At 38.8% G+C, this 15,863-nt stretch overlaps 1 protein-coding gene across 1 annotated transcript in view; it reads right to left on the reverse strand.

Moving 5' to 3' along the window:
* Window positions 1-502: 502 nt before the first annotated feature.
* The window catches only part of COL3A1 (collagen type III alpha 1 chain), a 38,145-nt gene continuing 22,784 nt past the window's right edge, over window positions 503-15,863 (reverse strand). Inside the window, exons 23-51 of the mRNA XM_032406323.1 lie at window positions 15,635-15,688; window positions 15,296-15,394; window positions 14,873-14,926; window positions 14,704-14,757; window positions 14,329-14,382; window positions 13,729-13,782; window positions 13,358-13,402; window positions 12,686-12,784; window positions 12,491-12,598; window positions 11,998-12,051; window positions 11,575-11,628; window positions 11,436-11,489; window positions 10,665-10,718; window positions 9,942-10,049; window positions 9,434-9,487; window positions 9,088-9,141; window positions 8,739-8,900; window positions 8,514-8,621; window positions 7,378-7,485; window positions 6,653-6,706; window positions 6,453-6,560; window positions 5,949-6,002; window positions 5,473-5,580; window positions 5,121-5,174; window positions 4,919-5,026; window positions 3,774-4,071; window positions 2,535-2,722; window positions 1,887-2,129; window positions 503-927 (exon numbers count right to left, since the gene is read on the reverse strand). Of these exons, the coding sequence (XP_032262214.1) occupies window positions 781-927; window positions 1,887-2,129; window positions 2,535-2,722; window positions 3,774-4,071; window positions 4,919-5,026; window positions 5,121-5,174; window positions 5,473-5,580; window positions 5,949-6,002; window positions 6,453-6,560; window positions 6,653-6,706; window positions 7,378-7,485; window positions 8,514-8,621; window positions 8,739-8,900; window positions 9,088-9,141; window positions 9,434-9,487; window positions 9,942-10,049; window positions 10,665-10,718; window positions 11,436-11,489; window positions 11,575-11,628; window positions 11,998-12,051; window positions 12,491-12,598; window positions 12,686-12,784; window positions 13,358-13,402; window positions 13,729-13,782; window positions 14,329-14,382; window positions 14,704-14,757; window positions 14,873-14,926; window positions 15,296-15,394; window positions 15,635-15,688 (2,793 nt within the window). The 3' untranslated portion in view covers window positions 503-780. The remainder of the gene's footprint in view (window positions 928-1,886; window positions 2,130-2,534; window positions 2,723-3,773; window positions 4,072-4,918; window positions 5,027-5,120; window positions 5,175-5,472; window positions 5,581-5,948; window positions 6,003-6,452; window positions 6,561-6,652; window positions 6,707-7,377; window positions 7,486-8,513; window positions 8,622-8,738; window positions 8,901-9,087; window positions 9,142-9,433; window positions 9,488-9,941; window positions 10,050-10,664; window positions 10,719-11,435; window positions 11,490-11,574; window positions 11,629-11,997; window positions 12,052-12,490; window positions 12,599-12,685; window positions 12,785-13,357; window positions 13,403-13,728; window positions 13,783-14,328; window positions 14,383-14,703; window positions 14,758-14,872; window positions 14,927-15,295; window positions 15,395-15,634; window positions 15,689-15,863) is intronic.

Here is a 15,863-nt window from a genome sequence, read left to right on the forward strand (position 1 = left end):
AGAGTCCCGAAGTGACACACCAATAAATTTTTTTGACAGGAGACATGTACACATGCTGTGCATTTATGTTCTGAATGTAAGGCAACAATTCTGACCTAGAGTTTTTAAAGTGAAAATACATTAGCACCATAACATGTGTCTTTAAAGCCTTCCCAAATATCGGTAATCTTGATAATTTCAGCAATGACAAGAAAAGAGAAAAGCACCTTTAAAAGCAGTTGATATCCAAGATTAAAATAATTGTAGATTTTAAAATTTTCTTCAAATTCTTGTACTATACTTTTTGCCAGTATTTTAGGAAATTATTGTTCAATTATATAAATTTTTTCATCTTCCGGGACTTCTAGAATTCATCTGTATTTCTGACCAGGTTGAGGTAGTTGAAACAGGGAGGTCTTTTCTAATTTCATGTTGACTATTTCAGAAAGAAAGATTATCTTTTAATGGTAAGCCTAGTCATTGCTCTGCAAATGGGATAGGATTCAAAGAATATAACACAGTGTTATTGTAAGAGTGTTGAAGTTTATTTATTATAGCACCATTGAGACATTTTGAAATTGGAATTGGTAAAAAAATAGAACAAAAAGCATTTGAACTGTATTTGGTGTAACAGCAAAAAAAAAAAAAAATCCTTTTTTTGCCAAATTATACTTTTTCCAAAACTTTTGGAAATAAATAACTGGACTTGAGTTGGTCACTTGTACTGGTTGACAAGGTTAGAATGAGAGGAACACATATGGAGTGTGAAATTTTTTGCTGGGGTTTCAGATAGAGTTTGATTTATAAAAAGCAAACAGGGCCAATGTCCACACCAAATTCTTGATCAGGACCACCAATATCATAGGGTGCAATATCTACAATAGGTAGTCTCACGGCCTTGCGTGTTCGATATTCGAAGACTGTTTTGCCCCATTCCCCAGTGTGTTTCTGTAAAAAAGAGGAAAAAAATGTGAGCTATCATGACATTACAATTACTTAGACACTTCCTCTGACTGACCAAGTTTAAAAACATAGTGTGCCCTAAGGGTGTTGCCAACCTGCCATGCTATCTTCCATGCATATGAGACCTCTTCCATTTTAAAGTTATAATCATCCCAGATAATAAACCATATTGGGCTTTTTTAGAGATTGAGAGAGAAAGCATGTACACATGAGGGGGCAGGGGTCGTGGGAGAGGGAGAGAGAATCTCAAGCAGGCTCTACCCCAGTGCGGAGCCCCACATGGGGCTTGATCTCACAACCCTGCGATCATGACCTAAGCAGAAATCAAAAGTTGGATGCTTAACCGATTGAGCCACCCAGGCACCCTAATAAACCATATTGTTAACCAAAAGCATTATGGAGCTTTAAGGTACATTCAGTAGAGATTGCCAATAGCCAGCCCATGTTCAGGAGGCCTGGCTCTGTCTGGTCACTGCTACCAGGTATATGGTTGGTTTACTAAAAAGTGAGTAAGTCTCTCATGATGGAATTTGCTAGTATTAGAAGTGAATTCTCCCTTTGCTTATAAATGATAATAACAAAGAAAAGATTTAAAGCTAACCTTTAAAATTAAAGAGAAAGCAGAGATTTTAGATTGAGTCCATATGATAGCTATTATGGAGAATGTATGGTAACCACCCAGATTATCTAATAAAGTTTATATGATGAATTTAAATTTCTACTGATTTCATTTCAACTCGTTTCACCTGGAGGTTGAGAAGATATATATTTTTGTGTGTGGTATTTAATATTCCCTGCAATGAACCAGTAGATCCTACATAACTCACACCAAATGTTATCTTTTGTTCACCCTCATTATTTTTTTCTTCTTTTCAAAATAGCATGATTAAACTAGAAATGCTAAGATCATTATGGTCCATGCCTTTAAAAATGCTATTACTTACAGTGCAACCATCCTCCAGGACTGTGTATGTGAATTTGCTATTTCCTTCAGCCTTGAATTCACCTTCATTTGAGCCCATCAGCCTCAAGGCTTTCTTTACATTCCCACTGGCATGATCCATGTATGCAATGCTATTCTTGCAGTGATACGTGATGTTCTGGGAGGCCCGGCTGGAGAGAAGTCGGAGGAAGGCCAGCTGGACATCGAGGACATCTTCAGGAAGTTCAGGATTGCCATAGCTAAACTGTGATGGGGAAAAACACAGCTGATCAAACATCTTCGTTGCAACCATATGTCCTAAGGATTCATGTAGTATAGTATGGTCATTATAACGCAGGTTATCCATATATTTTATGTATGAATATTTTATATGTGGATATGTTCTTATTGTGTGTGTAACATATAATGCTAGAGTAAAAAAGGTGTTAAGAATTGAAAGAAAGGTGGCTGCATACAACAAATAATTCAATCTAACTTAGCTTTGGGAGAGGAGGTATAAAAGTTATAAAGATAGTCACCTGAATATATAAAGCCATTTGGGTTCTCCTATTTATTAACTAATTCAGCATTGTGATGAAAAACTGGGAGGAATCAAAAAAGTTAGGTAAGTAGGAATGACTTAGTTAAAAAACGGTATATCCATTATTACCTGAAAACCACCATCCATGGATTCTCCAAACCAAACATGTTTCTTCTCAGCACCAGAATCTGTCCACCAGTTCTTACGTGGAACAGTCCAAGGACTGGCATTTATGCACGTTTCCCCAGTTTCCATATTGCAGAATACTTTAATAGCGTCCAACTTGCAACCTTGGTTAGGATCAACCCAATATTCTCCTGAATAGTCACAAAAGAGAATAATGGGAATTGGTTACAAAATCCAGTAGTGAAGTTGTGGCCAGAATGATTTTGTTTGTTTACCTGGTAAAGCATTCATAATATTGTTTGTTAATTTATTTGTATTTTATAGTACAATATAATACAGAAACTTTTTATTGAAATTGTGTAGATTAAAAAGCGTTAGGTATAATAATTAGAAAGCACTGAAGTAAAATATAGCTCCTTGATATGGAACAATGATGATATACTTAGCCAAGACATTCTGATTGGTGTATTGTATTTATTGAAATCTCCCCCTCTTTTTAAGACGATTATCTGTTTAATGTGGTTTTGCTAAATAATGTAAGCTTTCCATCTAATCTAGATTTATGCCAGTAAGTTTAACCCAAAGTCCCTGTGACTGATGTTGTTTTCTTTCTTAAGTAATTTTCAGAAATGACTCCTAACAAAGGCAATGTTCCATGTCAAGGTATCTGAAAGGCTGAAATAATTTTTGCCTTTCAGAAAGAATTAACCCGATATATGTAAAGTCTTACCATATTACGGTATTTGATTTAATTTTATATAAGTCTGGGATGTTTCATTTAACTGTTTCTTAATATGAAAAAGCTAATAATTAGATTTGTCGCAAAAATTAATCTCATTAAATAAAGATTGCAAAAGTTAAGTTGCAAATTATGTCTGTATCAGGTTATATAAATTTTGGCCTGAAAACACCGTGATCTATGTTGCTTTATCACTCAAACAACTTTAGAATGATATGCAGAAACATCCCAAACTATGACTTACATTAAAATTTCTACAAGACTATCTTGAAATTTTCCTACATTTGGAATATTTGGGCTATTTATGTTCCATCTTAAGGATACCTGCAGTGTATACTTTCTGAAAGTATCAAGCAGTTTCAATTCAACCAACATTCTTTAAGTACTATTTCTGCTATAAAATATTTTCTCTTCACAGTGAAACTTTTCTCTTCCCCCAATTCTCATCCAAGCAGCTTTCTCTGTAATCTTGTTGCCGTGAGCCTGAAAGACTCCCCACATACCGCTCTTGAGTTCAGGATGGCAAAACTTCAGGTCTCGGCAGTTCCGAGCAGGGTGTTTACGGGACCCATCAGGACTAATGAGGCTTTCTAGTTGTCCGTTGACCGATTTGAGTGAAGTCATAATCTCCTCGGTGTTGATTTTGAAATCCATCGGTTCATCTCCATAATATGGGGCAAAACCACCAGCTTTTTCAGCCCCTCCGATAGAACCCATGGCAGCAGCCCCACCACCACAGCACGGACCAGGAGCACCAGGAGGTCCAGGCGGGCCCGGTTGTCCTGGGTGGCCTGGGGAGCCCTAGGATGGGTAAGAACAGGCATCATGGAGGTGTACTTGCTCTTTGCTGAAAGAATATGTTGCTGGGTCAATACAATGCATTAGAAACAACCAATATGTCAACATAATTATTTTAAGAAAGGTTTACTTGAGTTGTTTTGTGATCAAATGATAACCAATGATAATAAATTTGTTGCCATGAAATTTATTGCGTTCCCCTGGGTACAAATCAGTGGAGTGAGAGCACAAATTTTACTCTATCATGTTTCCGTCTGAATAAATGATGTAAACACTTCTAACTCTGACATGCCAGAGGGAATCTGATCAGGGAACGTAGATTCTCATCTCAGATTTGTCATTAACTTTGTGTCTTTGGGCTGATTACTATTTGTGTTCAATTACCAAATTTGTAACTCATGGGGATAATGGTTTTTATTCCGTTTATACCAAAGATGTGGGATAGGAAGGTACTGGGAATGATGGTATTGGTAGCAAAACAGGAATCATGGAAGCTGTTTGAGAAGATGTGCCACGTGCTTGCCATTCATTACGATGGTCATAATTGTGCGATCTCCAGCGTGAGATCAATGCCTGCAGAGTTCATTTGGTTAATTGGGCTTTTGTCTTTATTCTGATAATGACTGCTCTCTGATCAAACGGTAAAAAAGGTTTGTTTTTTTTTTTCTCTCTTGTTATAGTGTGATGGCGAAAGGGTAGAGAATCTCTAAAAGTCATTTTGATTTTCTAAGTTAAGTTGGGTGCTTCTATTGTACTGAACTCACTATCTAGCTTCCAAATCTTACAAAGCATTTCTGAAACCTGAAGACTGTAGCAAATTAAACCCGGATATTTGTGAGTGCAGTCTTACCTCAGACCCTCTTTCACCTCTGTTCCCTCGAGGCCCTGGCGGTCCAATGGGACCCGGATGTCCGCTCGTGCCATCTTTGCCTGGGGGCCCACTGGGTCCAACAGGTCCCTAAAAAATGATCATGATATCACAATGCTAGGATATCTTCCTGCTAGAATATCTGAAAAATATGGATCTTCCAGTATCTTTCTATGCCACTTACTCGCGGGCCTGCCGGTCCTGGGCTACCAACGGCACCTTGGTGACCAGCGGGACCCTGAGAGGAAAAGAAGGGTAAATATGAAGGAAGACTTCTCAAAGATTTAGGAAACTGTACATTCAAGATCAAATCAAGAAACATGGGGGTCATGATGGAATATGATTGCCTTTTTTTTTAATCTCCCCATTGCCTCATGCCAACTACTATTTCAACCAAGCCCTCGAATCCATGTCTCATCTCTTTTAACATAAACTTTTAAAGATGAGCACTTTTCTACTTCTGGTCTCCCAGAGTTGCCTAGCTCATCACTTAACACGCACCGAAGGGGATTTTCTAACAAAGCGGATGCACTTACTGGAGAACCTGGGGCACCTGGATTACCAGGGAATCCTCGATGTCCTTTGATGCCACTAGAACCACGTTCACCTGTTTCACCTTTGTCACCACGTGGACCTTGGGGACCCTTTACAGACACATTTCAAATTAAGGTCATAAACACACATACATATTGGTAAAACAAAATAAAATTGATAGCAATTAAATCCAGTCCATGACATTCTGTTAACTAGAAATCCCACGGACACTGCATACATGCAACACTGAAGACTGTTCTTGTAGTTTTGATTTTGGACTGATAATTGCATGAAACCCCAGTAGTTGCTACAAAGGTCCTTGGCCCCAAGGAATTTTAGATCCTGAATTGCCTTCTGTATCATCAAAAGAAAGTTAGAATTCTGTTCCATAGTTGTGTATGTTGTCATCCCCTTTTCCTGAACATGCCAGAAAGTAGAACATTTCTTAGACTCTAGAATGAGTTAAAAAACAACTCACAGGAGGACCTCGGGAACCAGCAGGACCCGGAGCACCAGAAGGGCCAGCGGGGCCCTGAAATAAAAACAAGACACACAGGGAATTGTTTATTTATTGATAAAGCTTTGTTTTATTTAGAAGTTAACTTCACTGTGATGGACTAATAGTATGCACATGATTATTGAAAGTTAGTGCCATTTTCTCCTTCAAAGTGCTTTCTCTGTTTATATCTTTACCAAGGGGTCTAAACAGGAAAGCTGAGAGAGTCTTGCTAATTCCGCCTCGCATTTACCCAGTGAATATACACTTAGACTGATTAATGCTGCTTTGAATTTAGTAACGAATTCTTCATTGACTACTGCCAGAAACTTAGCAGATACCTTTTTTACCCCAGTTGCCTAAGGAAAGAGTAGCATAAAAACAAAAAGAAATGATAGTAGATCATTTGGTTCTCAGATCTGACATCGTACCTTCCACCTACTAATCCCTTTACTGAGGAAAATAGGTAAGCAAAGAAAAACTCACAGTTTCTCCTCTGTCACCACTCTTTCCAGCTGGACCAATGGGACCAGGGGGGCCTGGATGACCAGGAGCACCGGGGGCACCAGGGGAACCATTTTCTCCACGATCACCCTGAGGACAAATTCACAGATCCAACATAAATGTGATCAGCAGTTATCACTTTAAGTACACAAACCCACTGTATCTATGTTCATTATACCTACCTTGCCACCAGGAGCTCCATCTCGGCCTGGAAGACCATCCGATCCTGGGTTTCCCTGATTAAAAAAACAAGGAGAAAAGAAATCAAACTCTTTCGAACCATTCAAATACAAGCTAAGCCATGTATTCTCAATGGTAGCAACAGCATCCTAAAGAGGATAAAAATTGGTTCTTAGGACTAAAAAAATCTTAGATATTACAAAAGCTGTGGCCCTTCAAAGGGTCATACCTAAACAGATAAGCAGTATACCTATGGCACTAAAATTTCACAGGTGAGAGAGGGAGAAGTGATTAGGAAAGAAAAATGTCTAAAAAAAATCCTTTGGAAAGAGATAACAAATAAAAGCTTAAGAAACAGTAATTTAAGCTGATAATAGAAATCTACAATTTAAGAAAAGACTTAATCACAAATAACATGCAGCACATTTTCATGCAGGAGGAATGCTATAAATTGGGGCATTCCCCATCCCCAACTTGTGTCTTTATTTAGCTAGCATCCATATTCTTCTCCATTAATGATCATTCACTGGGTAAATATTAATGAACATGAACATTTAAGATTATTCTAAATTGTAATAGAAGGGATATCTTATTAAAAAAAGAAGGAGAACTTTGGCATGTGACAATATTTACACTCTTAGACATTAAGGCACAATTTGACCCTTGCTTAAATACATTACCAAACACTACCAGGACAATTGGATATTTCCTAAGAACTAGTACTTACGTCTCTTCCAGGTTCACCAGCTGTACCAGCCAGACCAGGAAGACCCTGGGGTCCAGGAGGACCGCGTTCTCCATTGTGACCAGCAGCTCCTGGTTTCCCACTTTCACCCTGTGCATAAAGAAATAAAAGACATTTTATTTTAACTTATTTTACCTTTTTTTAACTTTAAAAATTTTTTAAACTTTTTTTTTAACTTATTTTATCTTAGCAATCAATATGTTATGAGATGTTCTTATTTTTCAAGGAAAAACTTTGTTTTATTAAAAATTCTATTGAATTTGTTCCTAAAACTATCCCTATCATTGAGGAAGAGCAAGTTTCTTGTATTTTCCAACTTTCCCAGTGACTCTGGATACCAAAAAGCTAAGTAATGACAATGATTATATTATTTAGAATACATTCTAATATGAGATATATAAATAAGACATGGCCATTGTGAGAAAAAAATAATGATTAACCATCGTGAAATTATAGGTTTATGGTGACCATCAGAATTAGTTTATATTGGACATCTGGCTCTATCTAAAAAATATACATTTACCAGATATGTTCATATAAATTGAATATGCTTAAATGTTATATCTTCATTTCATTACAATATTATATGACACTTTGTTTAAAGAGGTGCTCAAAGTGTCAAAATGTGAGCCCTAATAATACAGAATTTTATTACCCCTTTTGGTAAATGGATATTTAAGACAAATAAGTATAAGATGCTAGGATGTTACAGTAATATTAGGGAAAGAAAATTAGAAGTGTGAAACAAATTGAGTTGATGGAAAACTGGTATTAATTAAAGGCTTTCACAGGTCTATAAACTGACTATTTCCCTCTTCAAAACTGACAGTCAACAAAGTAAAGAATGCTCACACATCTCCTAACGGAGGTACTTAGGGTGGCAAGATATTTTCTGTGTTATCAATTTCTTAGTGTTTATGTTCAAGGCTGCCCTATGATGTGCATTGTTTTTGTGTTCGGCAGCCTTTTGATAATATGCATGCTTCCTGAAAATCTGAACATATCAAGAATTTGCATCTTTTACAGGAAAATTTGTTCATGACACGCTTGCTATGGTTAAGTGATCTCCGAAGGCTATCAAAGGAAACCAGAGTCCAGGGCAAGATGGCCACACTCACCTTGACACCCTGTGGGCCTGGGCTTCCCCTAGGACCCGGGATGCCCGGTGGTCCCACGAGACCCCTGGCTCCGGTAATCCCGGCACTTCCCAGTGGGCCTGGAAGTCCCTGTTGAACAAATAAGAAAGCCTTAGTTCTTCTCTCTGTGATTAGGTTTTCCTCTGTGGAATTCATAATTCAAAATAAAAGAGTATTGTCAATCCATAGGGCACCACAGCCACTCACCGGGGGGCCCTGGGAGCCGGGGGATCCCTTCTCGCCGGGTTGGCCAGCATCACCTTTAGGTCCAGACACTCCAGGGCTGCCGGGAGCACCATTGTTACCAGGTGGACCGGGGGCCCCGTCCTTGCCTGGAGCACCGCTGGGGCCCGGGGGGCCTGGGTTACCCTACAAAGACATTTTTTGAAATTGGAGTGTTTTATAATGAAAAGTGAATATTTCCTCCCTCTTTTACCTGCATTTTAGATGGGATTTAATCACAGAGAAAAGTAGCAATGGGTAAGTTTCTCCTCCTATGCATATATGAATGTTCTTTATGGAATAAAGAAAAAATATTTTTAGAAAAAATACTTACATTATTACCAGGAGGACCAGGAAGACCACGACCACCAGGGAAGCCAGCAGAACCCTGGGAAATGATAATATATTTTTGAATTTCAAAAGTGAAGCAGAAGGAATAATAAACTACTAAAAACAAATATAAAGGATAAGAAATGTGATCTGCATTCTACCCTGGGATCATTTATGGTTTGTTTTTTTTTCCTTTTAGAATTTACATATAACATACAATTAAGGGATTATAGTTTTTATACTCTCTTTCAGGATCTAGTGATTTCAAGGCAGTTTTTATGCAGATTGGTATTAATTACTGCTTTTGAATCACAGTTTAGAGAATACTAGTTAAGAGAGTGAATACTTACAGGACCACCAGGACTGCCGCGTTCACCTTTGACGCCCTGGGGACCAGGGGGACCCTATATGGAATGGAGGTAGAAATGGTTCATCAGAATTCCACCACACTCAAAATTTGAAAGAAGCATTCAGCCTTTGAAAAACAGGAATTCTACTTATTGTGATAATCATTTTGCAACGTATACATATATCGAATCGTTATGTCGTACACCTTAAACTTGTACAACGTTATATGTCAATTGTATCTTAATAAAACTGGGGGAGAAAAACTACAACAGACCTACAAATGAACAAACAAACAAAAATCAACAAAACAGTAACTCTGGGTAGGAAGTGGTTAGAACAACTTGATTGGGGTCCTATCTAGACTATTAGAGCCAAGCTTCAAAGTCAGAACTGTACTCCTAGGAAGATGATACTCTTGTCACCTTGACAGGCTCTCTCAGTATGAAGTCTTGGACTATGGATACACCAAAGTGCTTTCCATTTGAAAACTGAATGAAAGAGAATACTCACAGCAGGCCCAGCACCCCCAGGGGGTCCTGCGATGCCAGGGGGCCCTCCTTCACCTTTCTCACCAGGAGCACCTCTTTCTCCTTTAGCACCAGGCTCACCATTCTGTCCCTACATTCAGAAATGACAACGACCTGTGAGCTGACGTCCTTCCCAATACACTTGGCCTATCAGACTCTTTCTTCAGAAAATAGAATTCTTCAAGTGGCAAGATGTTGAAATAAAATTGGAAAAGGAGGTTCTCTGAAGACAGGCCAAACCAAAGTGAATCAAAATGCTTTCGTGATAAAAGAAAACTATCAAGAAAATGTTAAAATGGATGTTATTTGTCCTAAGGGAGAAAGCCTCTCCAAGGATTGTGCTTTGAAAATGAGCACCAGTAAATTCACTGGAGAAAGATAAGGCCTAGAGCAACTTTTAATTAGTATCATCTTACAATGGAATAACTTTTTAAATTTTCAGAGTGTTTTAAAATCTAGGGTATCATGTGAGTCTCATTAATGAAGCATAAAGGCAAGTCAAGTGTTTTTATCTCCATCTTTTAAAGAGTAAGAGTGAAGTAAAAAACAAAACACAAAACACAACAAAACAAAAAAACAGAAAAAAAAGGGAGGGGTGGGTAAAGTCACCCTATAGGGAATGAGCAGCTGAGGCTTGACTAGAATCCGGATTCAAACGTCTGTTTTTCAGCAAGAGAGTGCTTCTGGGCTGTGTATTCATACTTACAGGAGCACCAGGGAAGCCAGCAGGTCCTGGAGGCCCGTGTTCGCCTCTCTCACCCTGAAGTGAAAAGCATTCTCATTGGTCACGGTTGGTCACGGTGAAGACACCTTCCCACAGGGACAATGATATATCATCCTCTACATCATCTTATCTTGCCTTTGGCAGGAAGTATGCAAAGCTAACCAACACGGTGAAACTTGTGAAGACTTTTCCACTTCTCAACAAAATCAGGAGTGGACAACACCAGAACCTTTGGTTCTTTCTGCCTCTGATGGTGATATTATTTACAAGAAAAATAATCTGAGAATTTTGAAGTGTTTAACACATGCAATCATATGACTTCTAAAAAATGTCAGCATTTAAAAATATACTAAAAGGGTTAATTGAGAAATCAATCAATTAAGTAAGTAGGACCATTTATTATGTATCTGTCCTGAGTTGCAAACCCTGAAGGTAGAAAATTTTAGATCTGGAAGGTGCCTCAGGCAAAGATCCTGCAGGTTTAAGAAATATTATTTATAAATGTATATTATTTGTGCCTTTTAAAAATTTTTTCCAGAATTATTTAGGGGAGAAGGCGTGATTTAAAAGGGTCTTTTGTGAATTTTAGATTTAAGAACTTTGACCTTCCTTTGCATGTCATAGGATTCCTGAAAACGGCATCCTGCCATTGAGACTTGGGGCCTGGGGGGCAGAATTGCTAAACCAGGAAGCAGGGATGGCCGCTGCCCAGGTGGGGTTAAAAAGCACACTGAAGGTGACTTTGACACTTACAGGGCCACCACGAGGACCAGCTATACCCGGAAGTCCAGGGGCACCACCTTCACCCTGAAAAAAGAGAAAAAAAATATTGCCCTGCATCCAAAACACTAGGGATATTTTCTTGTTGTTTCTAAGTAGTAGTAAGTGTTACCTTATCTCCAGGCTGACCAGCTGGGCCAGGGGGACCAATGGGACCAGTAGGACCCTAAAGAAAATAGAAATGCATTTTTAATTTTAGAGATTAAAAAGCATCCTCTTTCCTATTAATCAAACAGAGTATATAAACATAGCATTGATTATCTTGGATTTCAGTGACTCATTATGACTTCAGTTTGTAACCTTTATCATACTTTTGAGGGTTTTTTCTATGCTCACATCACTGTTGAACCATCAGGTAACCATAGATACAAAGCAGGAATTTTAACAAGTCATTTGGGTCTTCTTAACGGTCAGAAAATGGCAAAACATGGTCTAAGTAATCATGATGAGTTTTTAGAACAATAGAAGTTGAGATGAGGAACTCTTCCACCTCACAGAGAGGTAAGTCCTGCTTTTCCCCAGGGGGAGTACTCACCCGCGGCCCGTCTTTCCCTGGAGCACCATCCGCCCCTGCGCTGCCTGGTTCGCCCTGTCAAACAAAAGCCAGAGTCATCAGATTAGAAGCATCCTCAGTGAGACTGCCAAGAAGAAGAGCGACCCTCAAGATGTGCTGTGATGGGTAGGTAGTAGGTGTTCTCATTAATAGTTCCTCTAGCAATACATCTCAAATTTCACTTCCTGTAAAATGGTAACATTAAGCAGCGCGTTTTTTTGTTTTTTGTTTATTTGACAGAGAGAGACACAGCGAGAGAGGGAACACAAGCAGGGGGAGTGGGAGAGGGAGAAGCAGGCTTCCCGTGGAGGGGGAGCTCCATGCAGGGCTCGATCCCAGGACCCTGAGACCATGACCTGAGCCGAAGGCAGACGCTTAGCCACTGAGCCACCCAGAGGCCCCTGCATCAGCGCTTCTTGCCTTTAACCTAGGAAGTTGGGTTTTATGCTAGAATGAACAGCACGGCAGTTGGTACCTTGTCACCCTTTGGCCCGAGGCCTCCAGGACCTCCTCTTTCCCCAGGCATCCCTTGCAGACCAGGAGTCCCAGCAGACCCAGGTGGTCCAGGGGGTCCAGCAGCGCCCTGAAGTTAAAGGACAAATAGTAAACCTCCAGAAGGAAATGGAGTGCATTTTGTAAAATCTAGGTGAACTGAATCGTGCGGAGTTACCTTTCCTCCTTCGGGACCAGGGGGGCCGGCTCCACCTCTCGGTCCCGCGGGCCCCACGGCTCCGGGAGGTCCTCGTTCGCCCGGGGCTCCCGAATCACCCTGGGGGTAGGAATATGGAATAGCCCTGTTAGCCAACCCAAGGCTAAAAACAAAACAAAACCACGCTAAATTGTATTCATTTTGATGCAGGTCAATGGGGGAACTTGTATTTTTGAACAATTTGGAAATGGTAGTTATAAAAGACATTTGATCAACGGAGTGAGATGGAAACTGAAAAAGAGTCAGTGTAAAGGAGGAAACTCTGATACCTGGTCTGATGAGCTGCCTCTGACACTGTTGTTATTATTTTATTCACGAGGGCATTTTTTTTTTTTTAGTTTTTCTACCAACACAGTTTTCCTATGCAGAATCAATGCCCTGGAAAGATTTGTCTTTTGCAATCTCAGGCCCATAGTTGTTTCTGTAGTATTGTTGCATGTCAGAAGATGTGATCTTCCAGATGAAGCACATCTTATCTACTAAAATGTCTTGGGTTACCTTAAGTGTATTCACCAAATAGTTGCAATGTTGTGCTTCTAAAGAAAGACAATTTTGGTTTGATATACTAAAACTGAATCACTAGTCAATTGCTCTATAAGATGTTGAAATTAGAAAATAAACGGAAATATTTACCTTGCCTCCTGGAGTTCCAGGTGAACCAGATTCACCCTTTGGACCCTAGAAGATTGGCATTATATGATTAGGCCTCTATCAGAATGCATGTTATAGGAATATAAGCAAAATAACACATTTGACTTCTTTGCATTTTGTACAATTTGTTCAATCTCGAGCTATGTACTCTTTATTTTATGGTAAAATTGAAACTTTCTATGTAATACCTATGATTGAATAATTTTTCTCTGTTTTGTTATTGAATATTTAAAAACTAAACGCTAAAACTCAGAAACCATGCATGAGAAAATGCAAAAGTTAATAACCGATAAATGATTACGATTTATTCTTTTGGTTTCTGAGTTTTTTTTAAAAAAGGGCATGCAACTTACTGGTTCACCAGGTTTTCCATTTTCTCCTGGAGGTCCACTGGTTCCAGGCAAACCCTACAAAAAATCATATTTGTATTGTGTAATCACTTCAAACACTGCTTACAGAAAAGCTTCTCACATGTATGTTTCTGCAAGGTATTCAAACTGGTCCTAGCAGTCTTTTTAAGGCTAGAAAATTTGTGGCTCTCAAAATCCAGTGACAGAGATGTGACAATCATATCTTCCAAACTTAATGTTTTTCTTCCTCTAGTTTTTCTGTTGCTGTATATAAAAATAAATCGATGAATATGGTAAAATGGACTTAGCTATGTGGATTTATATTATAATAAAAATACATATAAGCATAAAAAATTTTGCATGCTTAATTACAAAAATGACTAATGCACTCATTCTGGAATAGAAATGTCTATTGGCATTGCCTGTCATTTTATTTCAAGGTGGAAGACAGACCCACAAATTCTAAGCTTAAGATTAATTATAATTTAGTAGTGTCACAAAAAAATTGAACTCAATTAGCTCAACAAATACAACTCTCAAGGGTAAGACTGAATTGTCTAGTAGAAGCAGAAACCCAGTGATATTTAAATAAGAAGTTCTTACTTGCAATCCTTGTGGACCAGGGGGTCCTGGATCTCCTTTGTCACCACCGGGCCCCTAATGTAGAAAAATATAATGAGATGTTCTGTTATAAAATATCCTTTCATATTTAGTGCACACAGTTTTCATTTCAACAGGCTCATTGCTTAGTTGAAAACTTAATGGTGTGAAGGAGGGCAGAGCTTGGCCTACAGAACTGTTGCAATGGAGACATGGACAATATAATCTTTACTTCTAGCTAGTCAGCACTTAGCTAGCTAAGTAACCAAGCTTCAAAACCGCTTTGGTGAACTATGATGACATAACTATGATCCCCAAAGTCTTTCCTCTGCCCCACTCCCACTGACTTCCATCTCCAAATTATGTGAGCAAACTTACAGTAGGTCCTGGGGGACCCTGAGGTCCAGTTTCACCATTCTTTCCAGCAGGACCCTAAAAAAAAACAAAAGCAGTTAGGGAAACAGAGATAACGGAGATAATAGAAGCCATAGGCCGGAAATGAATGCATCTATAGAAAGCTGGAAATAAGTTAATGAAAACTGTGTACCTGAGGGCCAGGACCTCCAGGGCCACCTCGTTCTCCATTCTTGCCAGGTGCACCCTAAAGAAGTAGCCAGTATTTACTAATTCTCAAAAGGAAATCATTCAGTGTCTTATTCCCTGATAGTTTTGATCTGCCTCTTCCACACACACATACATGCATCCACAACCCAAAACTACTTTCTAGAACTAGTTTTTCATAAAGTTTGCCACTCTTTCCCCAGAACTCCCCCCCCCAAAAAAAACAAAAACCCAAAAAACCCAAACAACAACAACAACAAAAACTCCCTGTCTCACATGGTATTTTGATTTTCATATATTCTACTGTGCTTTGAAATAGAGATCAAATTTTGGCCGTCTCTGAACTCCCATATGGAAAAGAAAAGCCTTCTGTCAAATATTTATTGAAGAAATAAAGGAAGGAACTCACATCATTTCCTTTAGGACCAGGGAAACCCATGACACCAGGCTGACCTCGGGGACCAGATGGGCCTGGAGGACCTGGTCGACCACTTTCTCCTTGACTTCCCTGAGAAAAAAAATTACATTAACAAGGGTTTGATAAAGATCTCATCAAAATATGCAATATATATGTATATATACACATATATGTATATATGTGTGTGTGAGTGTGTGTGTGTGTGTGTGTGTATATATATATATATATATATATATATATCAAGGCTCTATAATATGCATCAATGTTAGGCCAAACTATGCATTCCATTATTCACTGGGCTATAAAATGAGATGTTAAAAATGTACATACGGGAGGCCCTGGTTTTCCATCGCTGCCTGGTCCTCCTGGGCTTCCGGGCATACCCTAAATTGAAAAGGTCAGTCAGTCAGGTGATTTAAAATGATAATTAAATATATATATGTATCTGTAAAATTTTGAGATTTCATAGGTAGCCTTTTATTTGCACACATTTTCCTGTCTATGTCTCAGTCAAGTATTCTGTTTTTCTTCAATCAATTCTAATCTTAAGTTATCTTAA

The sequence above is a fragment of the Phoca vitulina genome, unplaced genomic scaffold, assembly GCF_004348235.1.
Source record: "Phoca vitulina isolate PV1807 unplaced genomic scaffold, GSC_HSeal_1.0 scaffold1, whole genome shotgun sequence".
In the NCBI taxonomy this organism is placed as follows: Eukaryota; Metazoa; Chordata; class Mammalia; order Carnivora; family Phocidae; genus Phoca; species Phoca vitulina.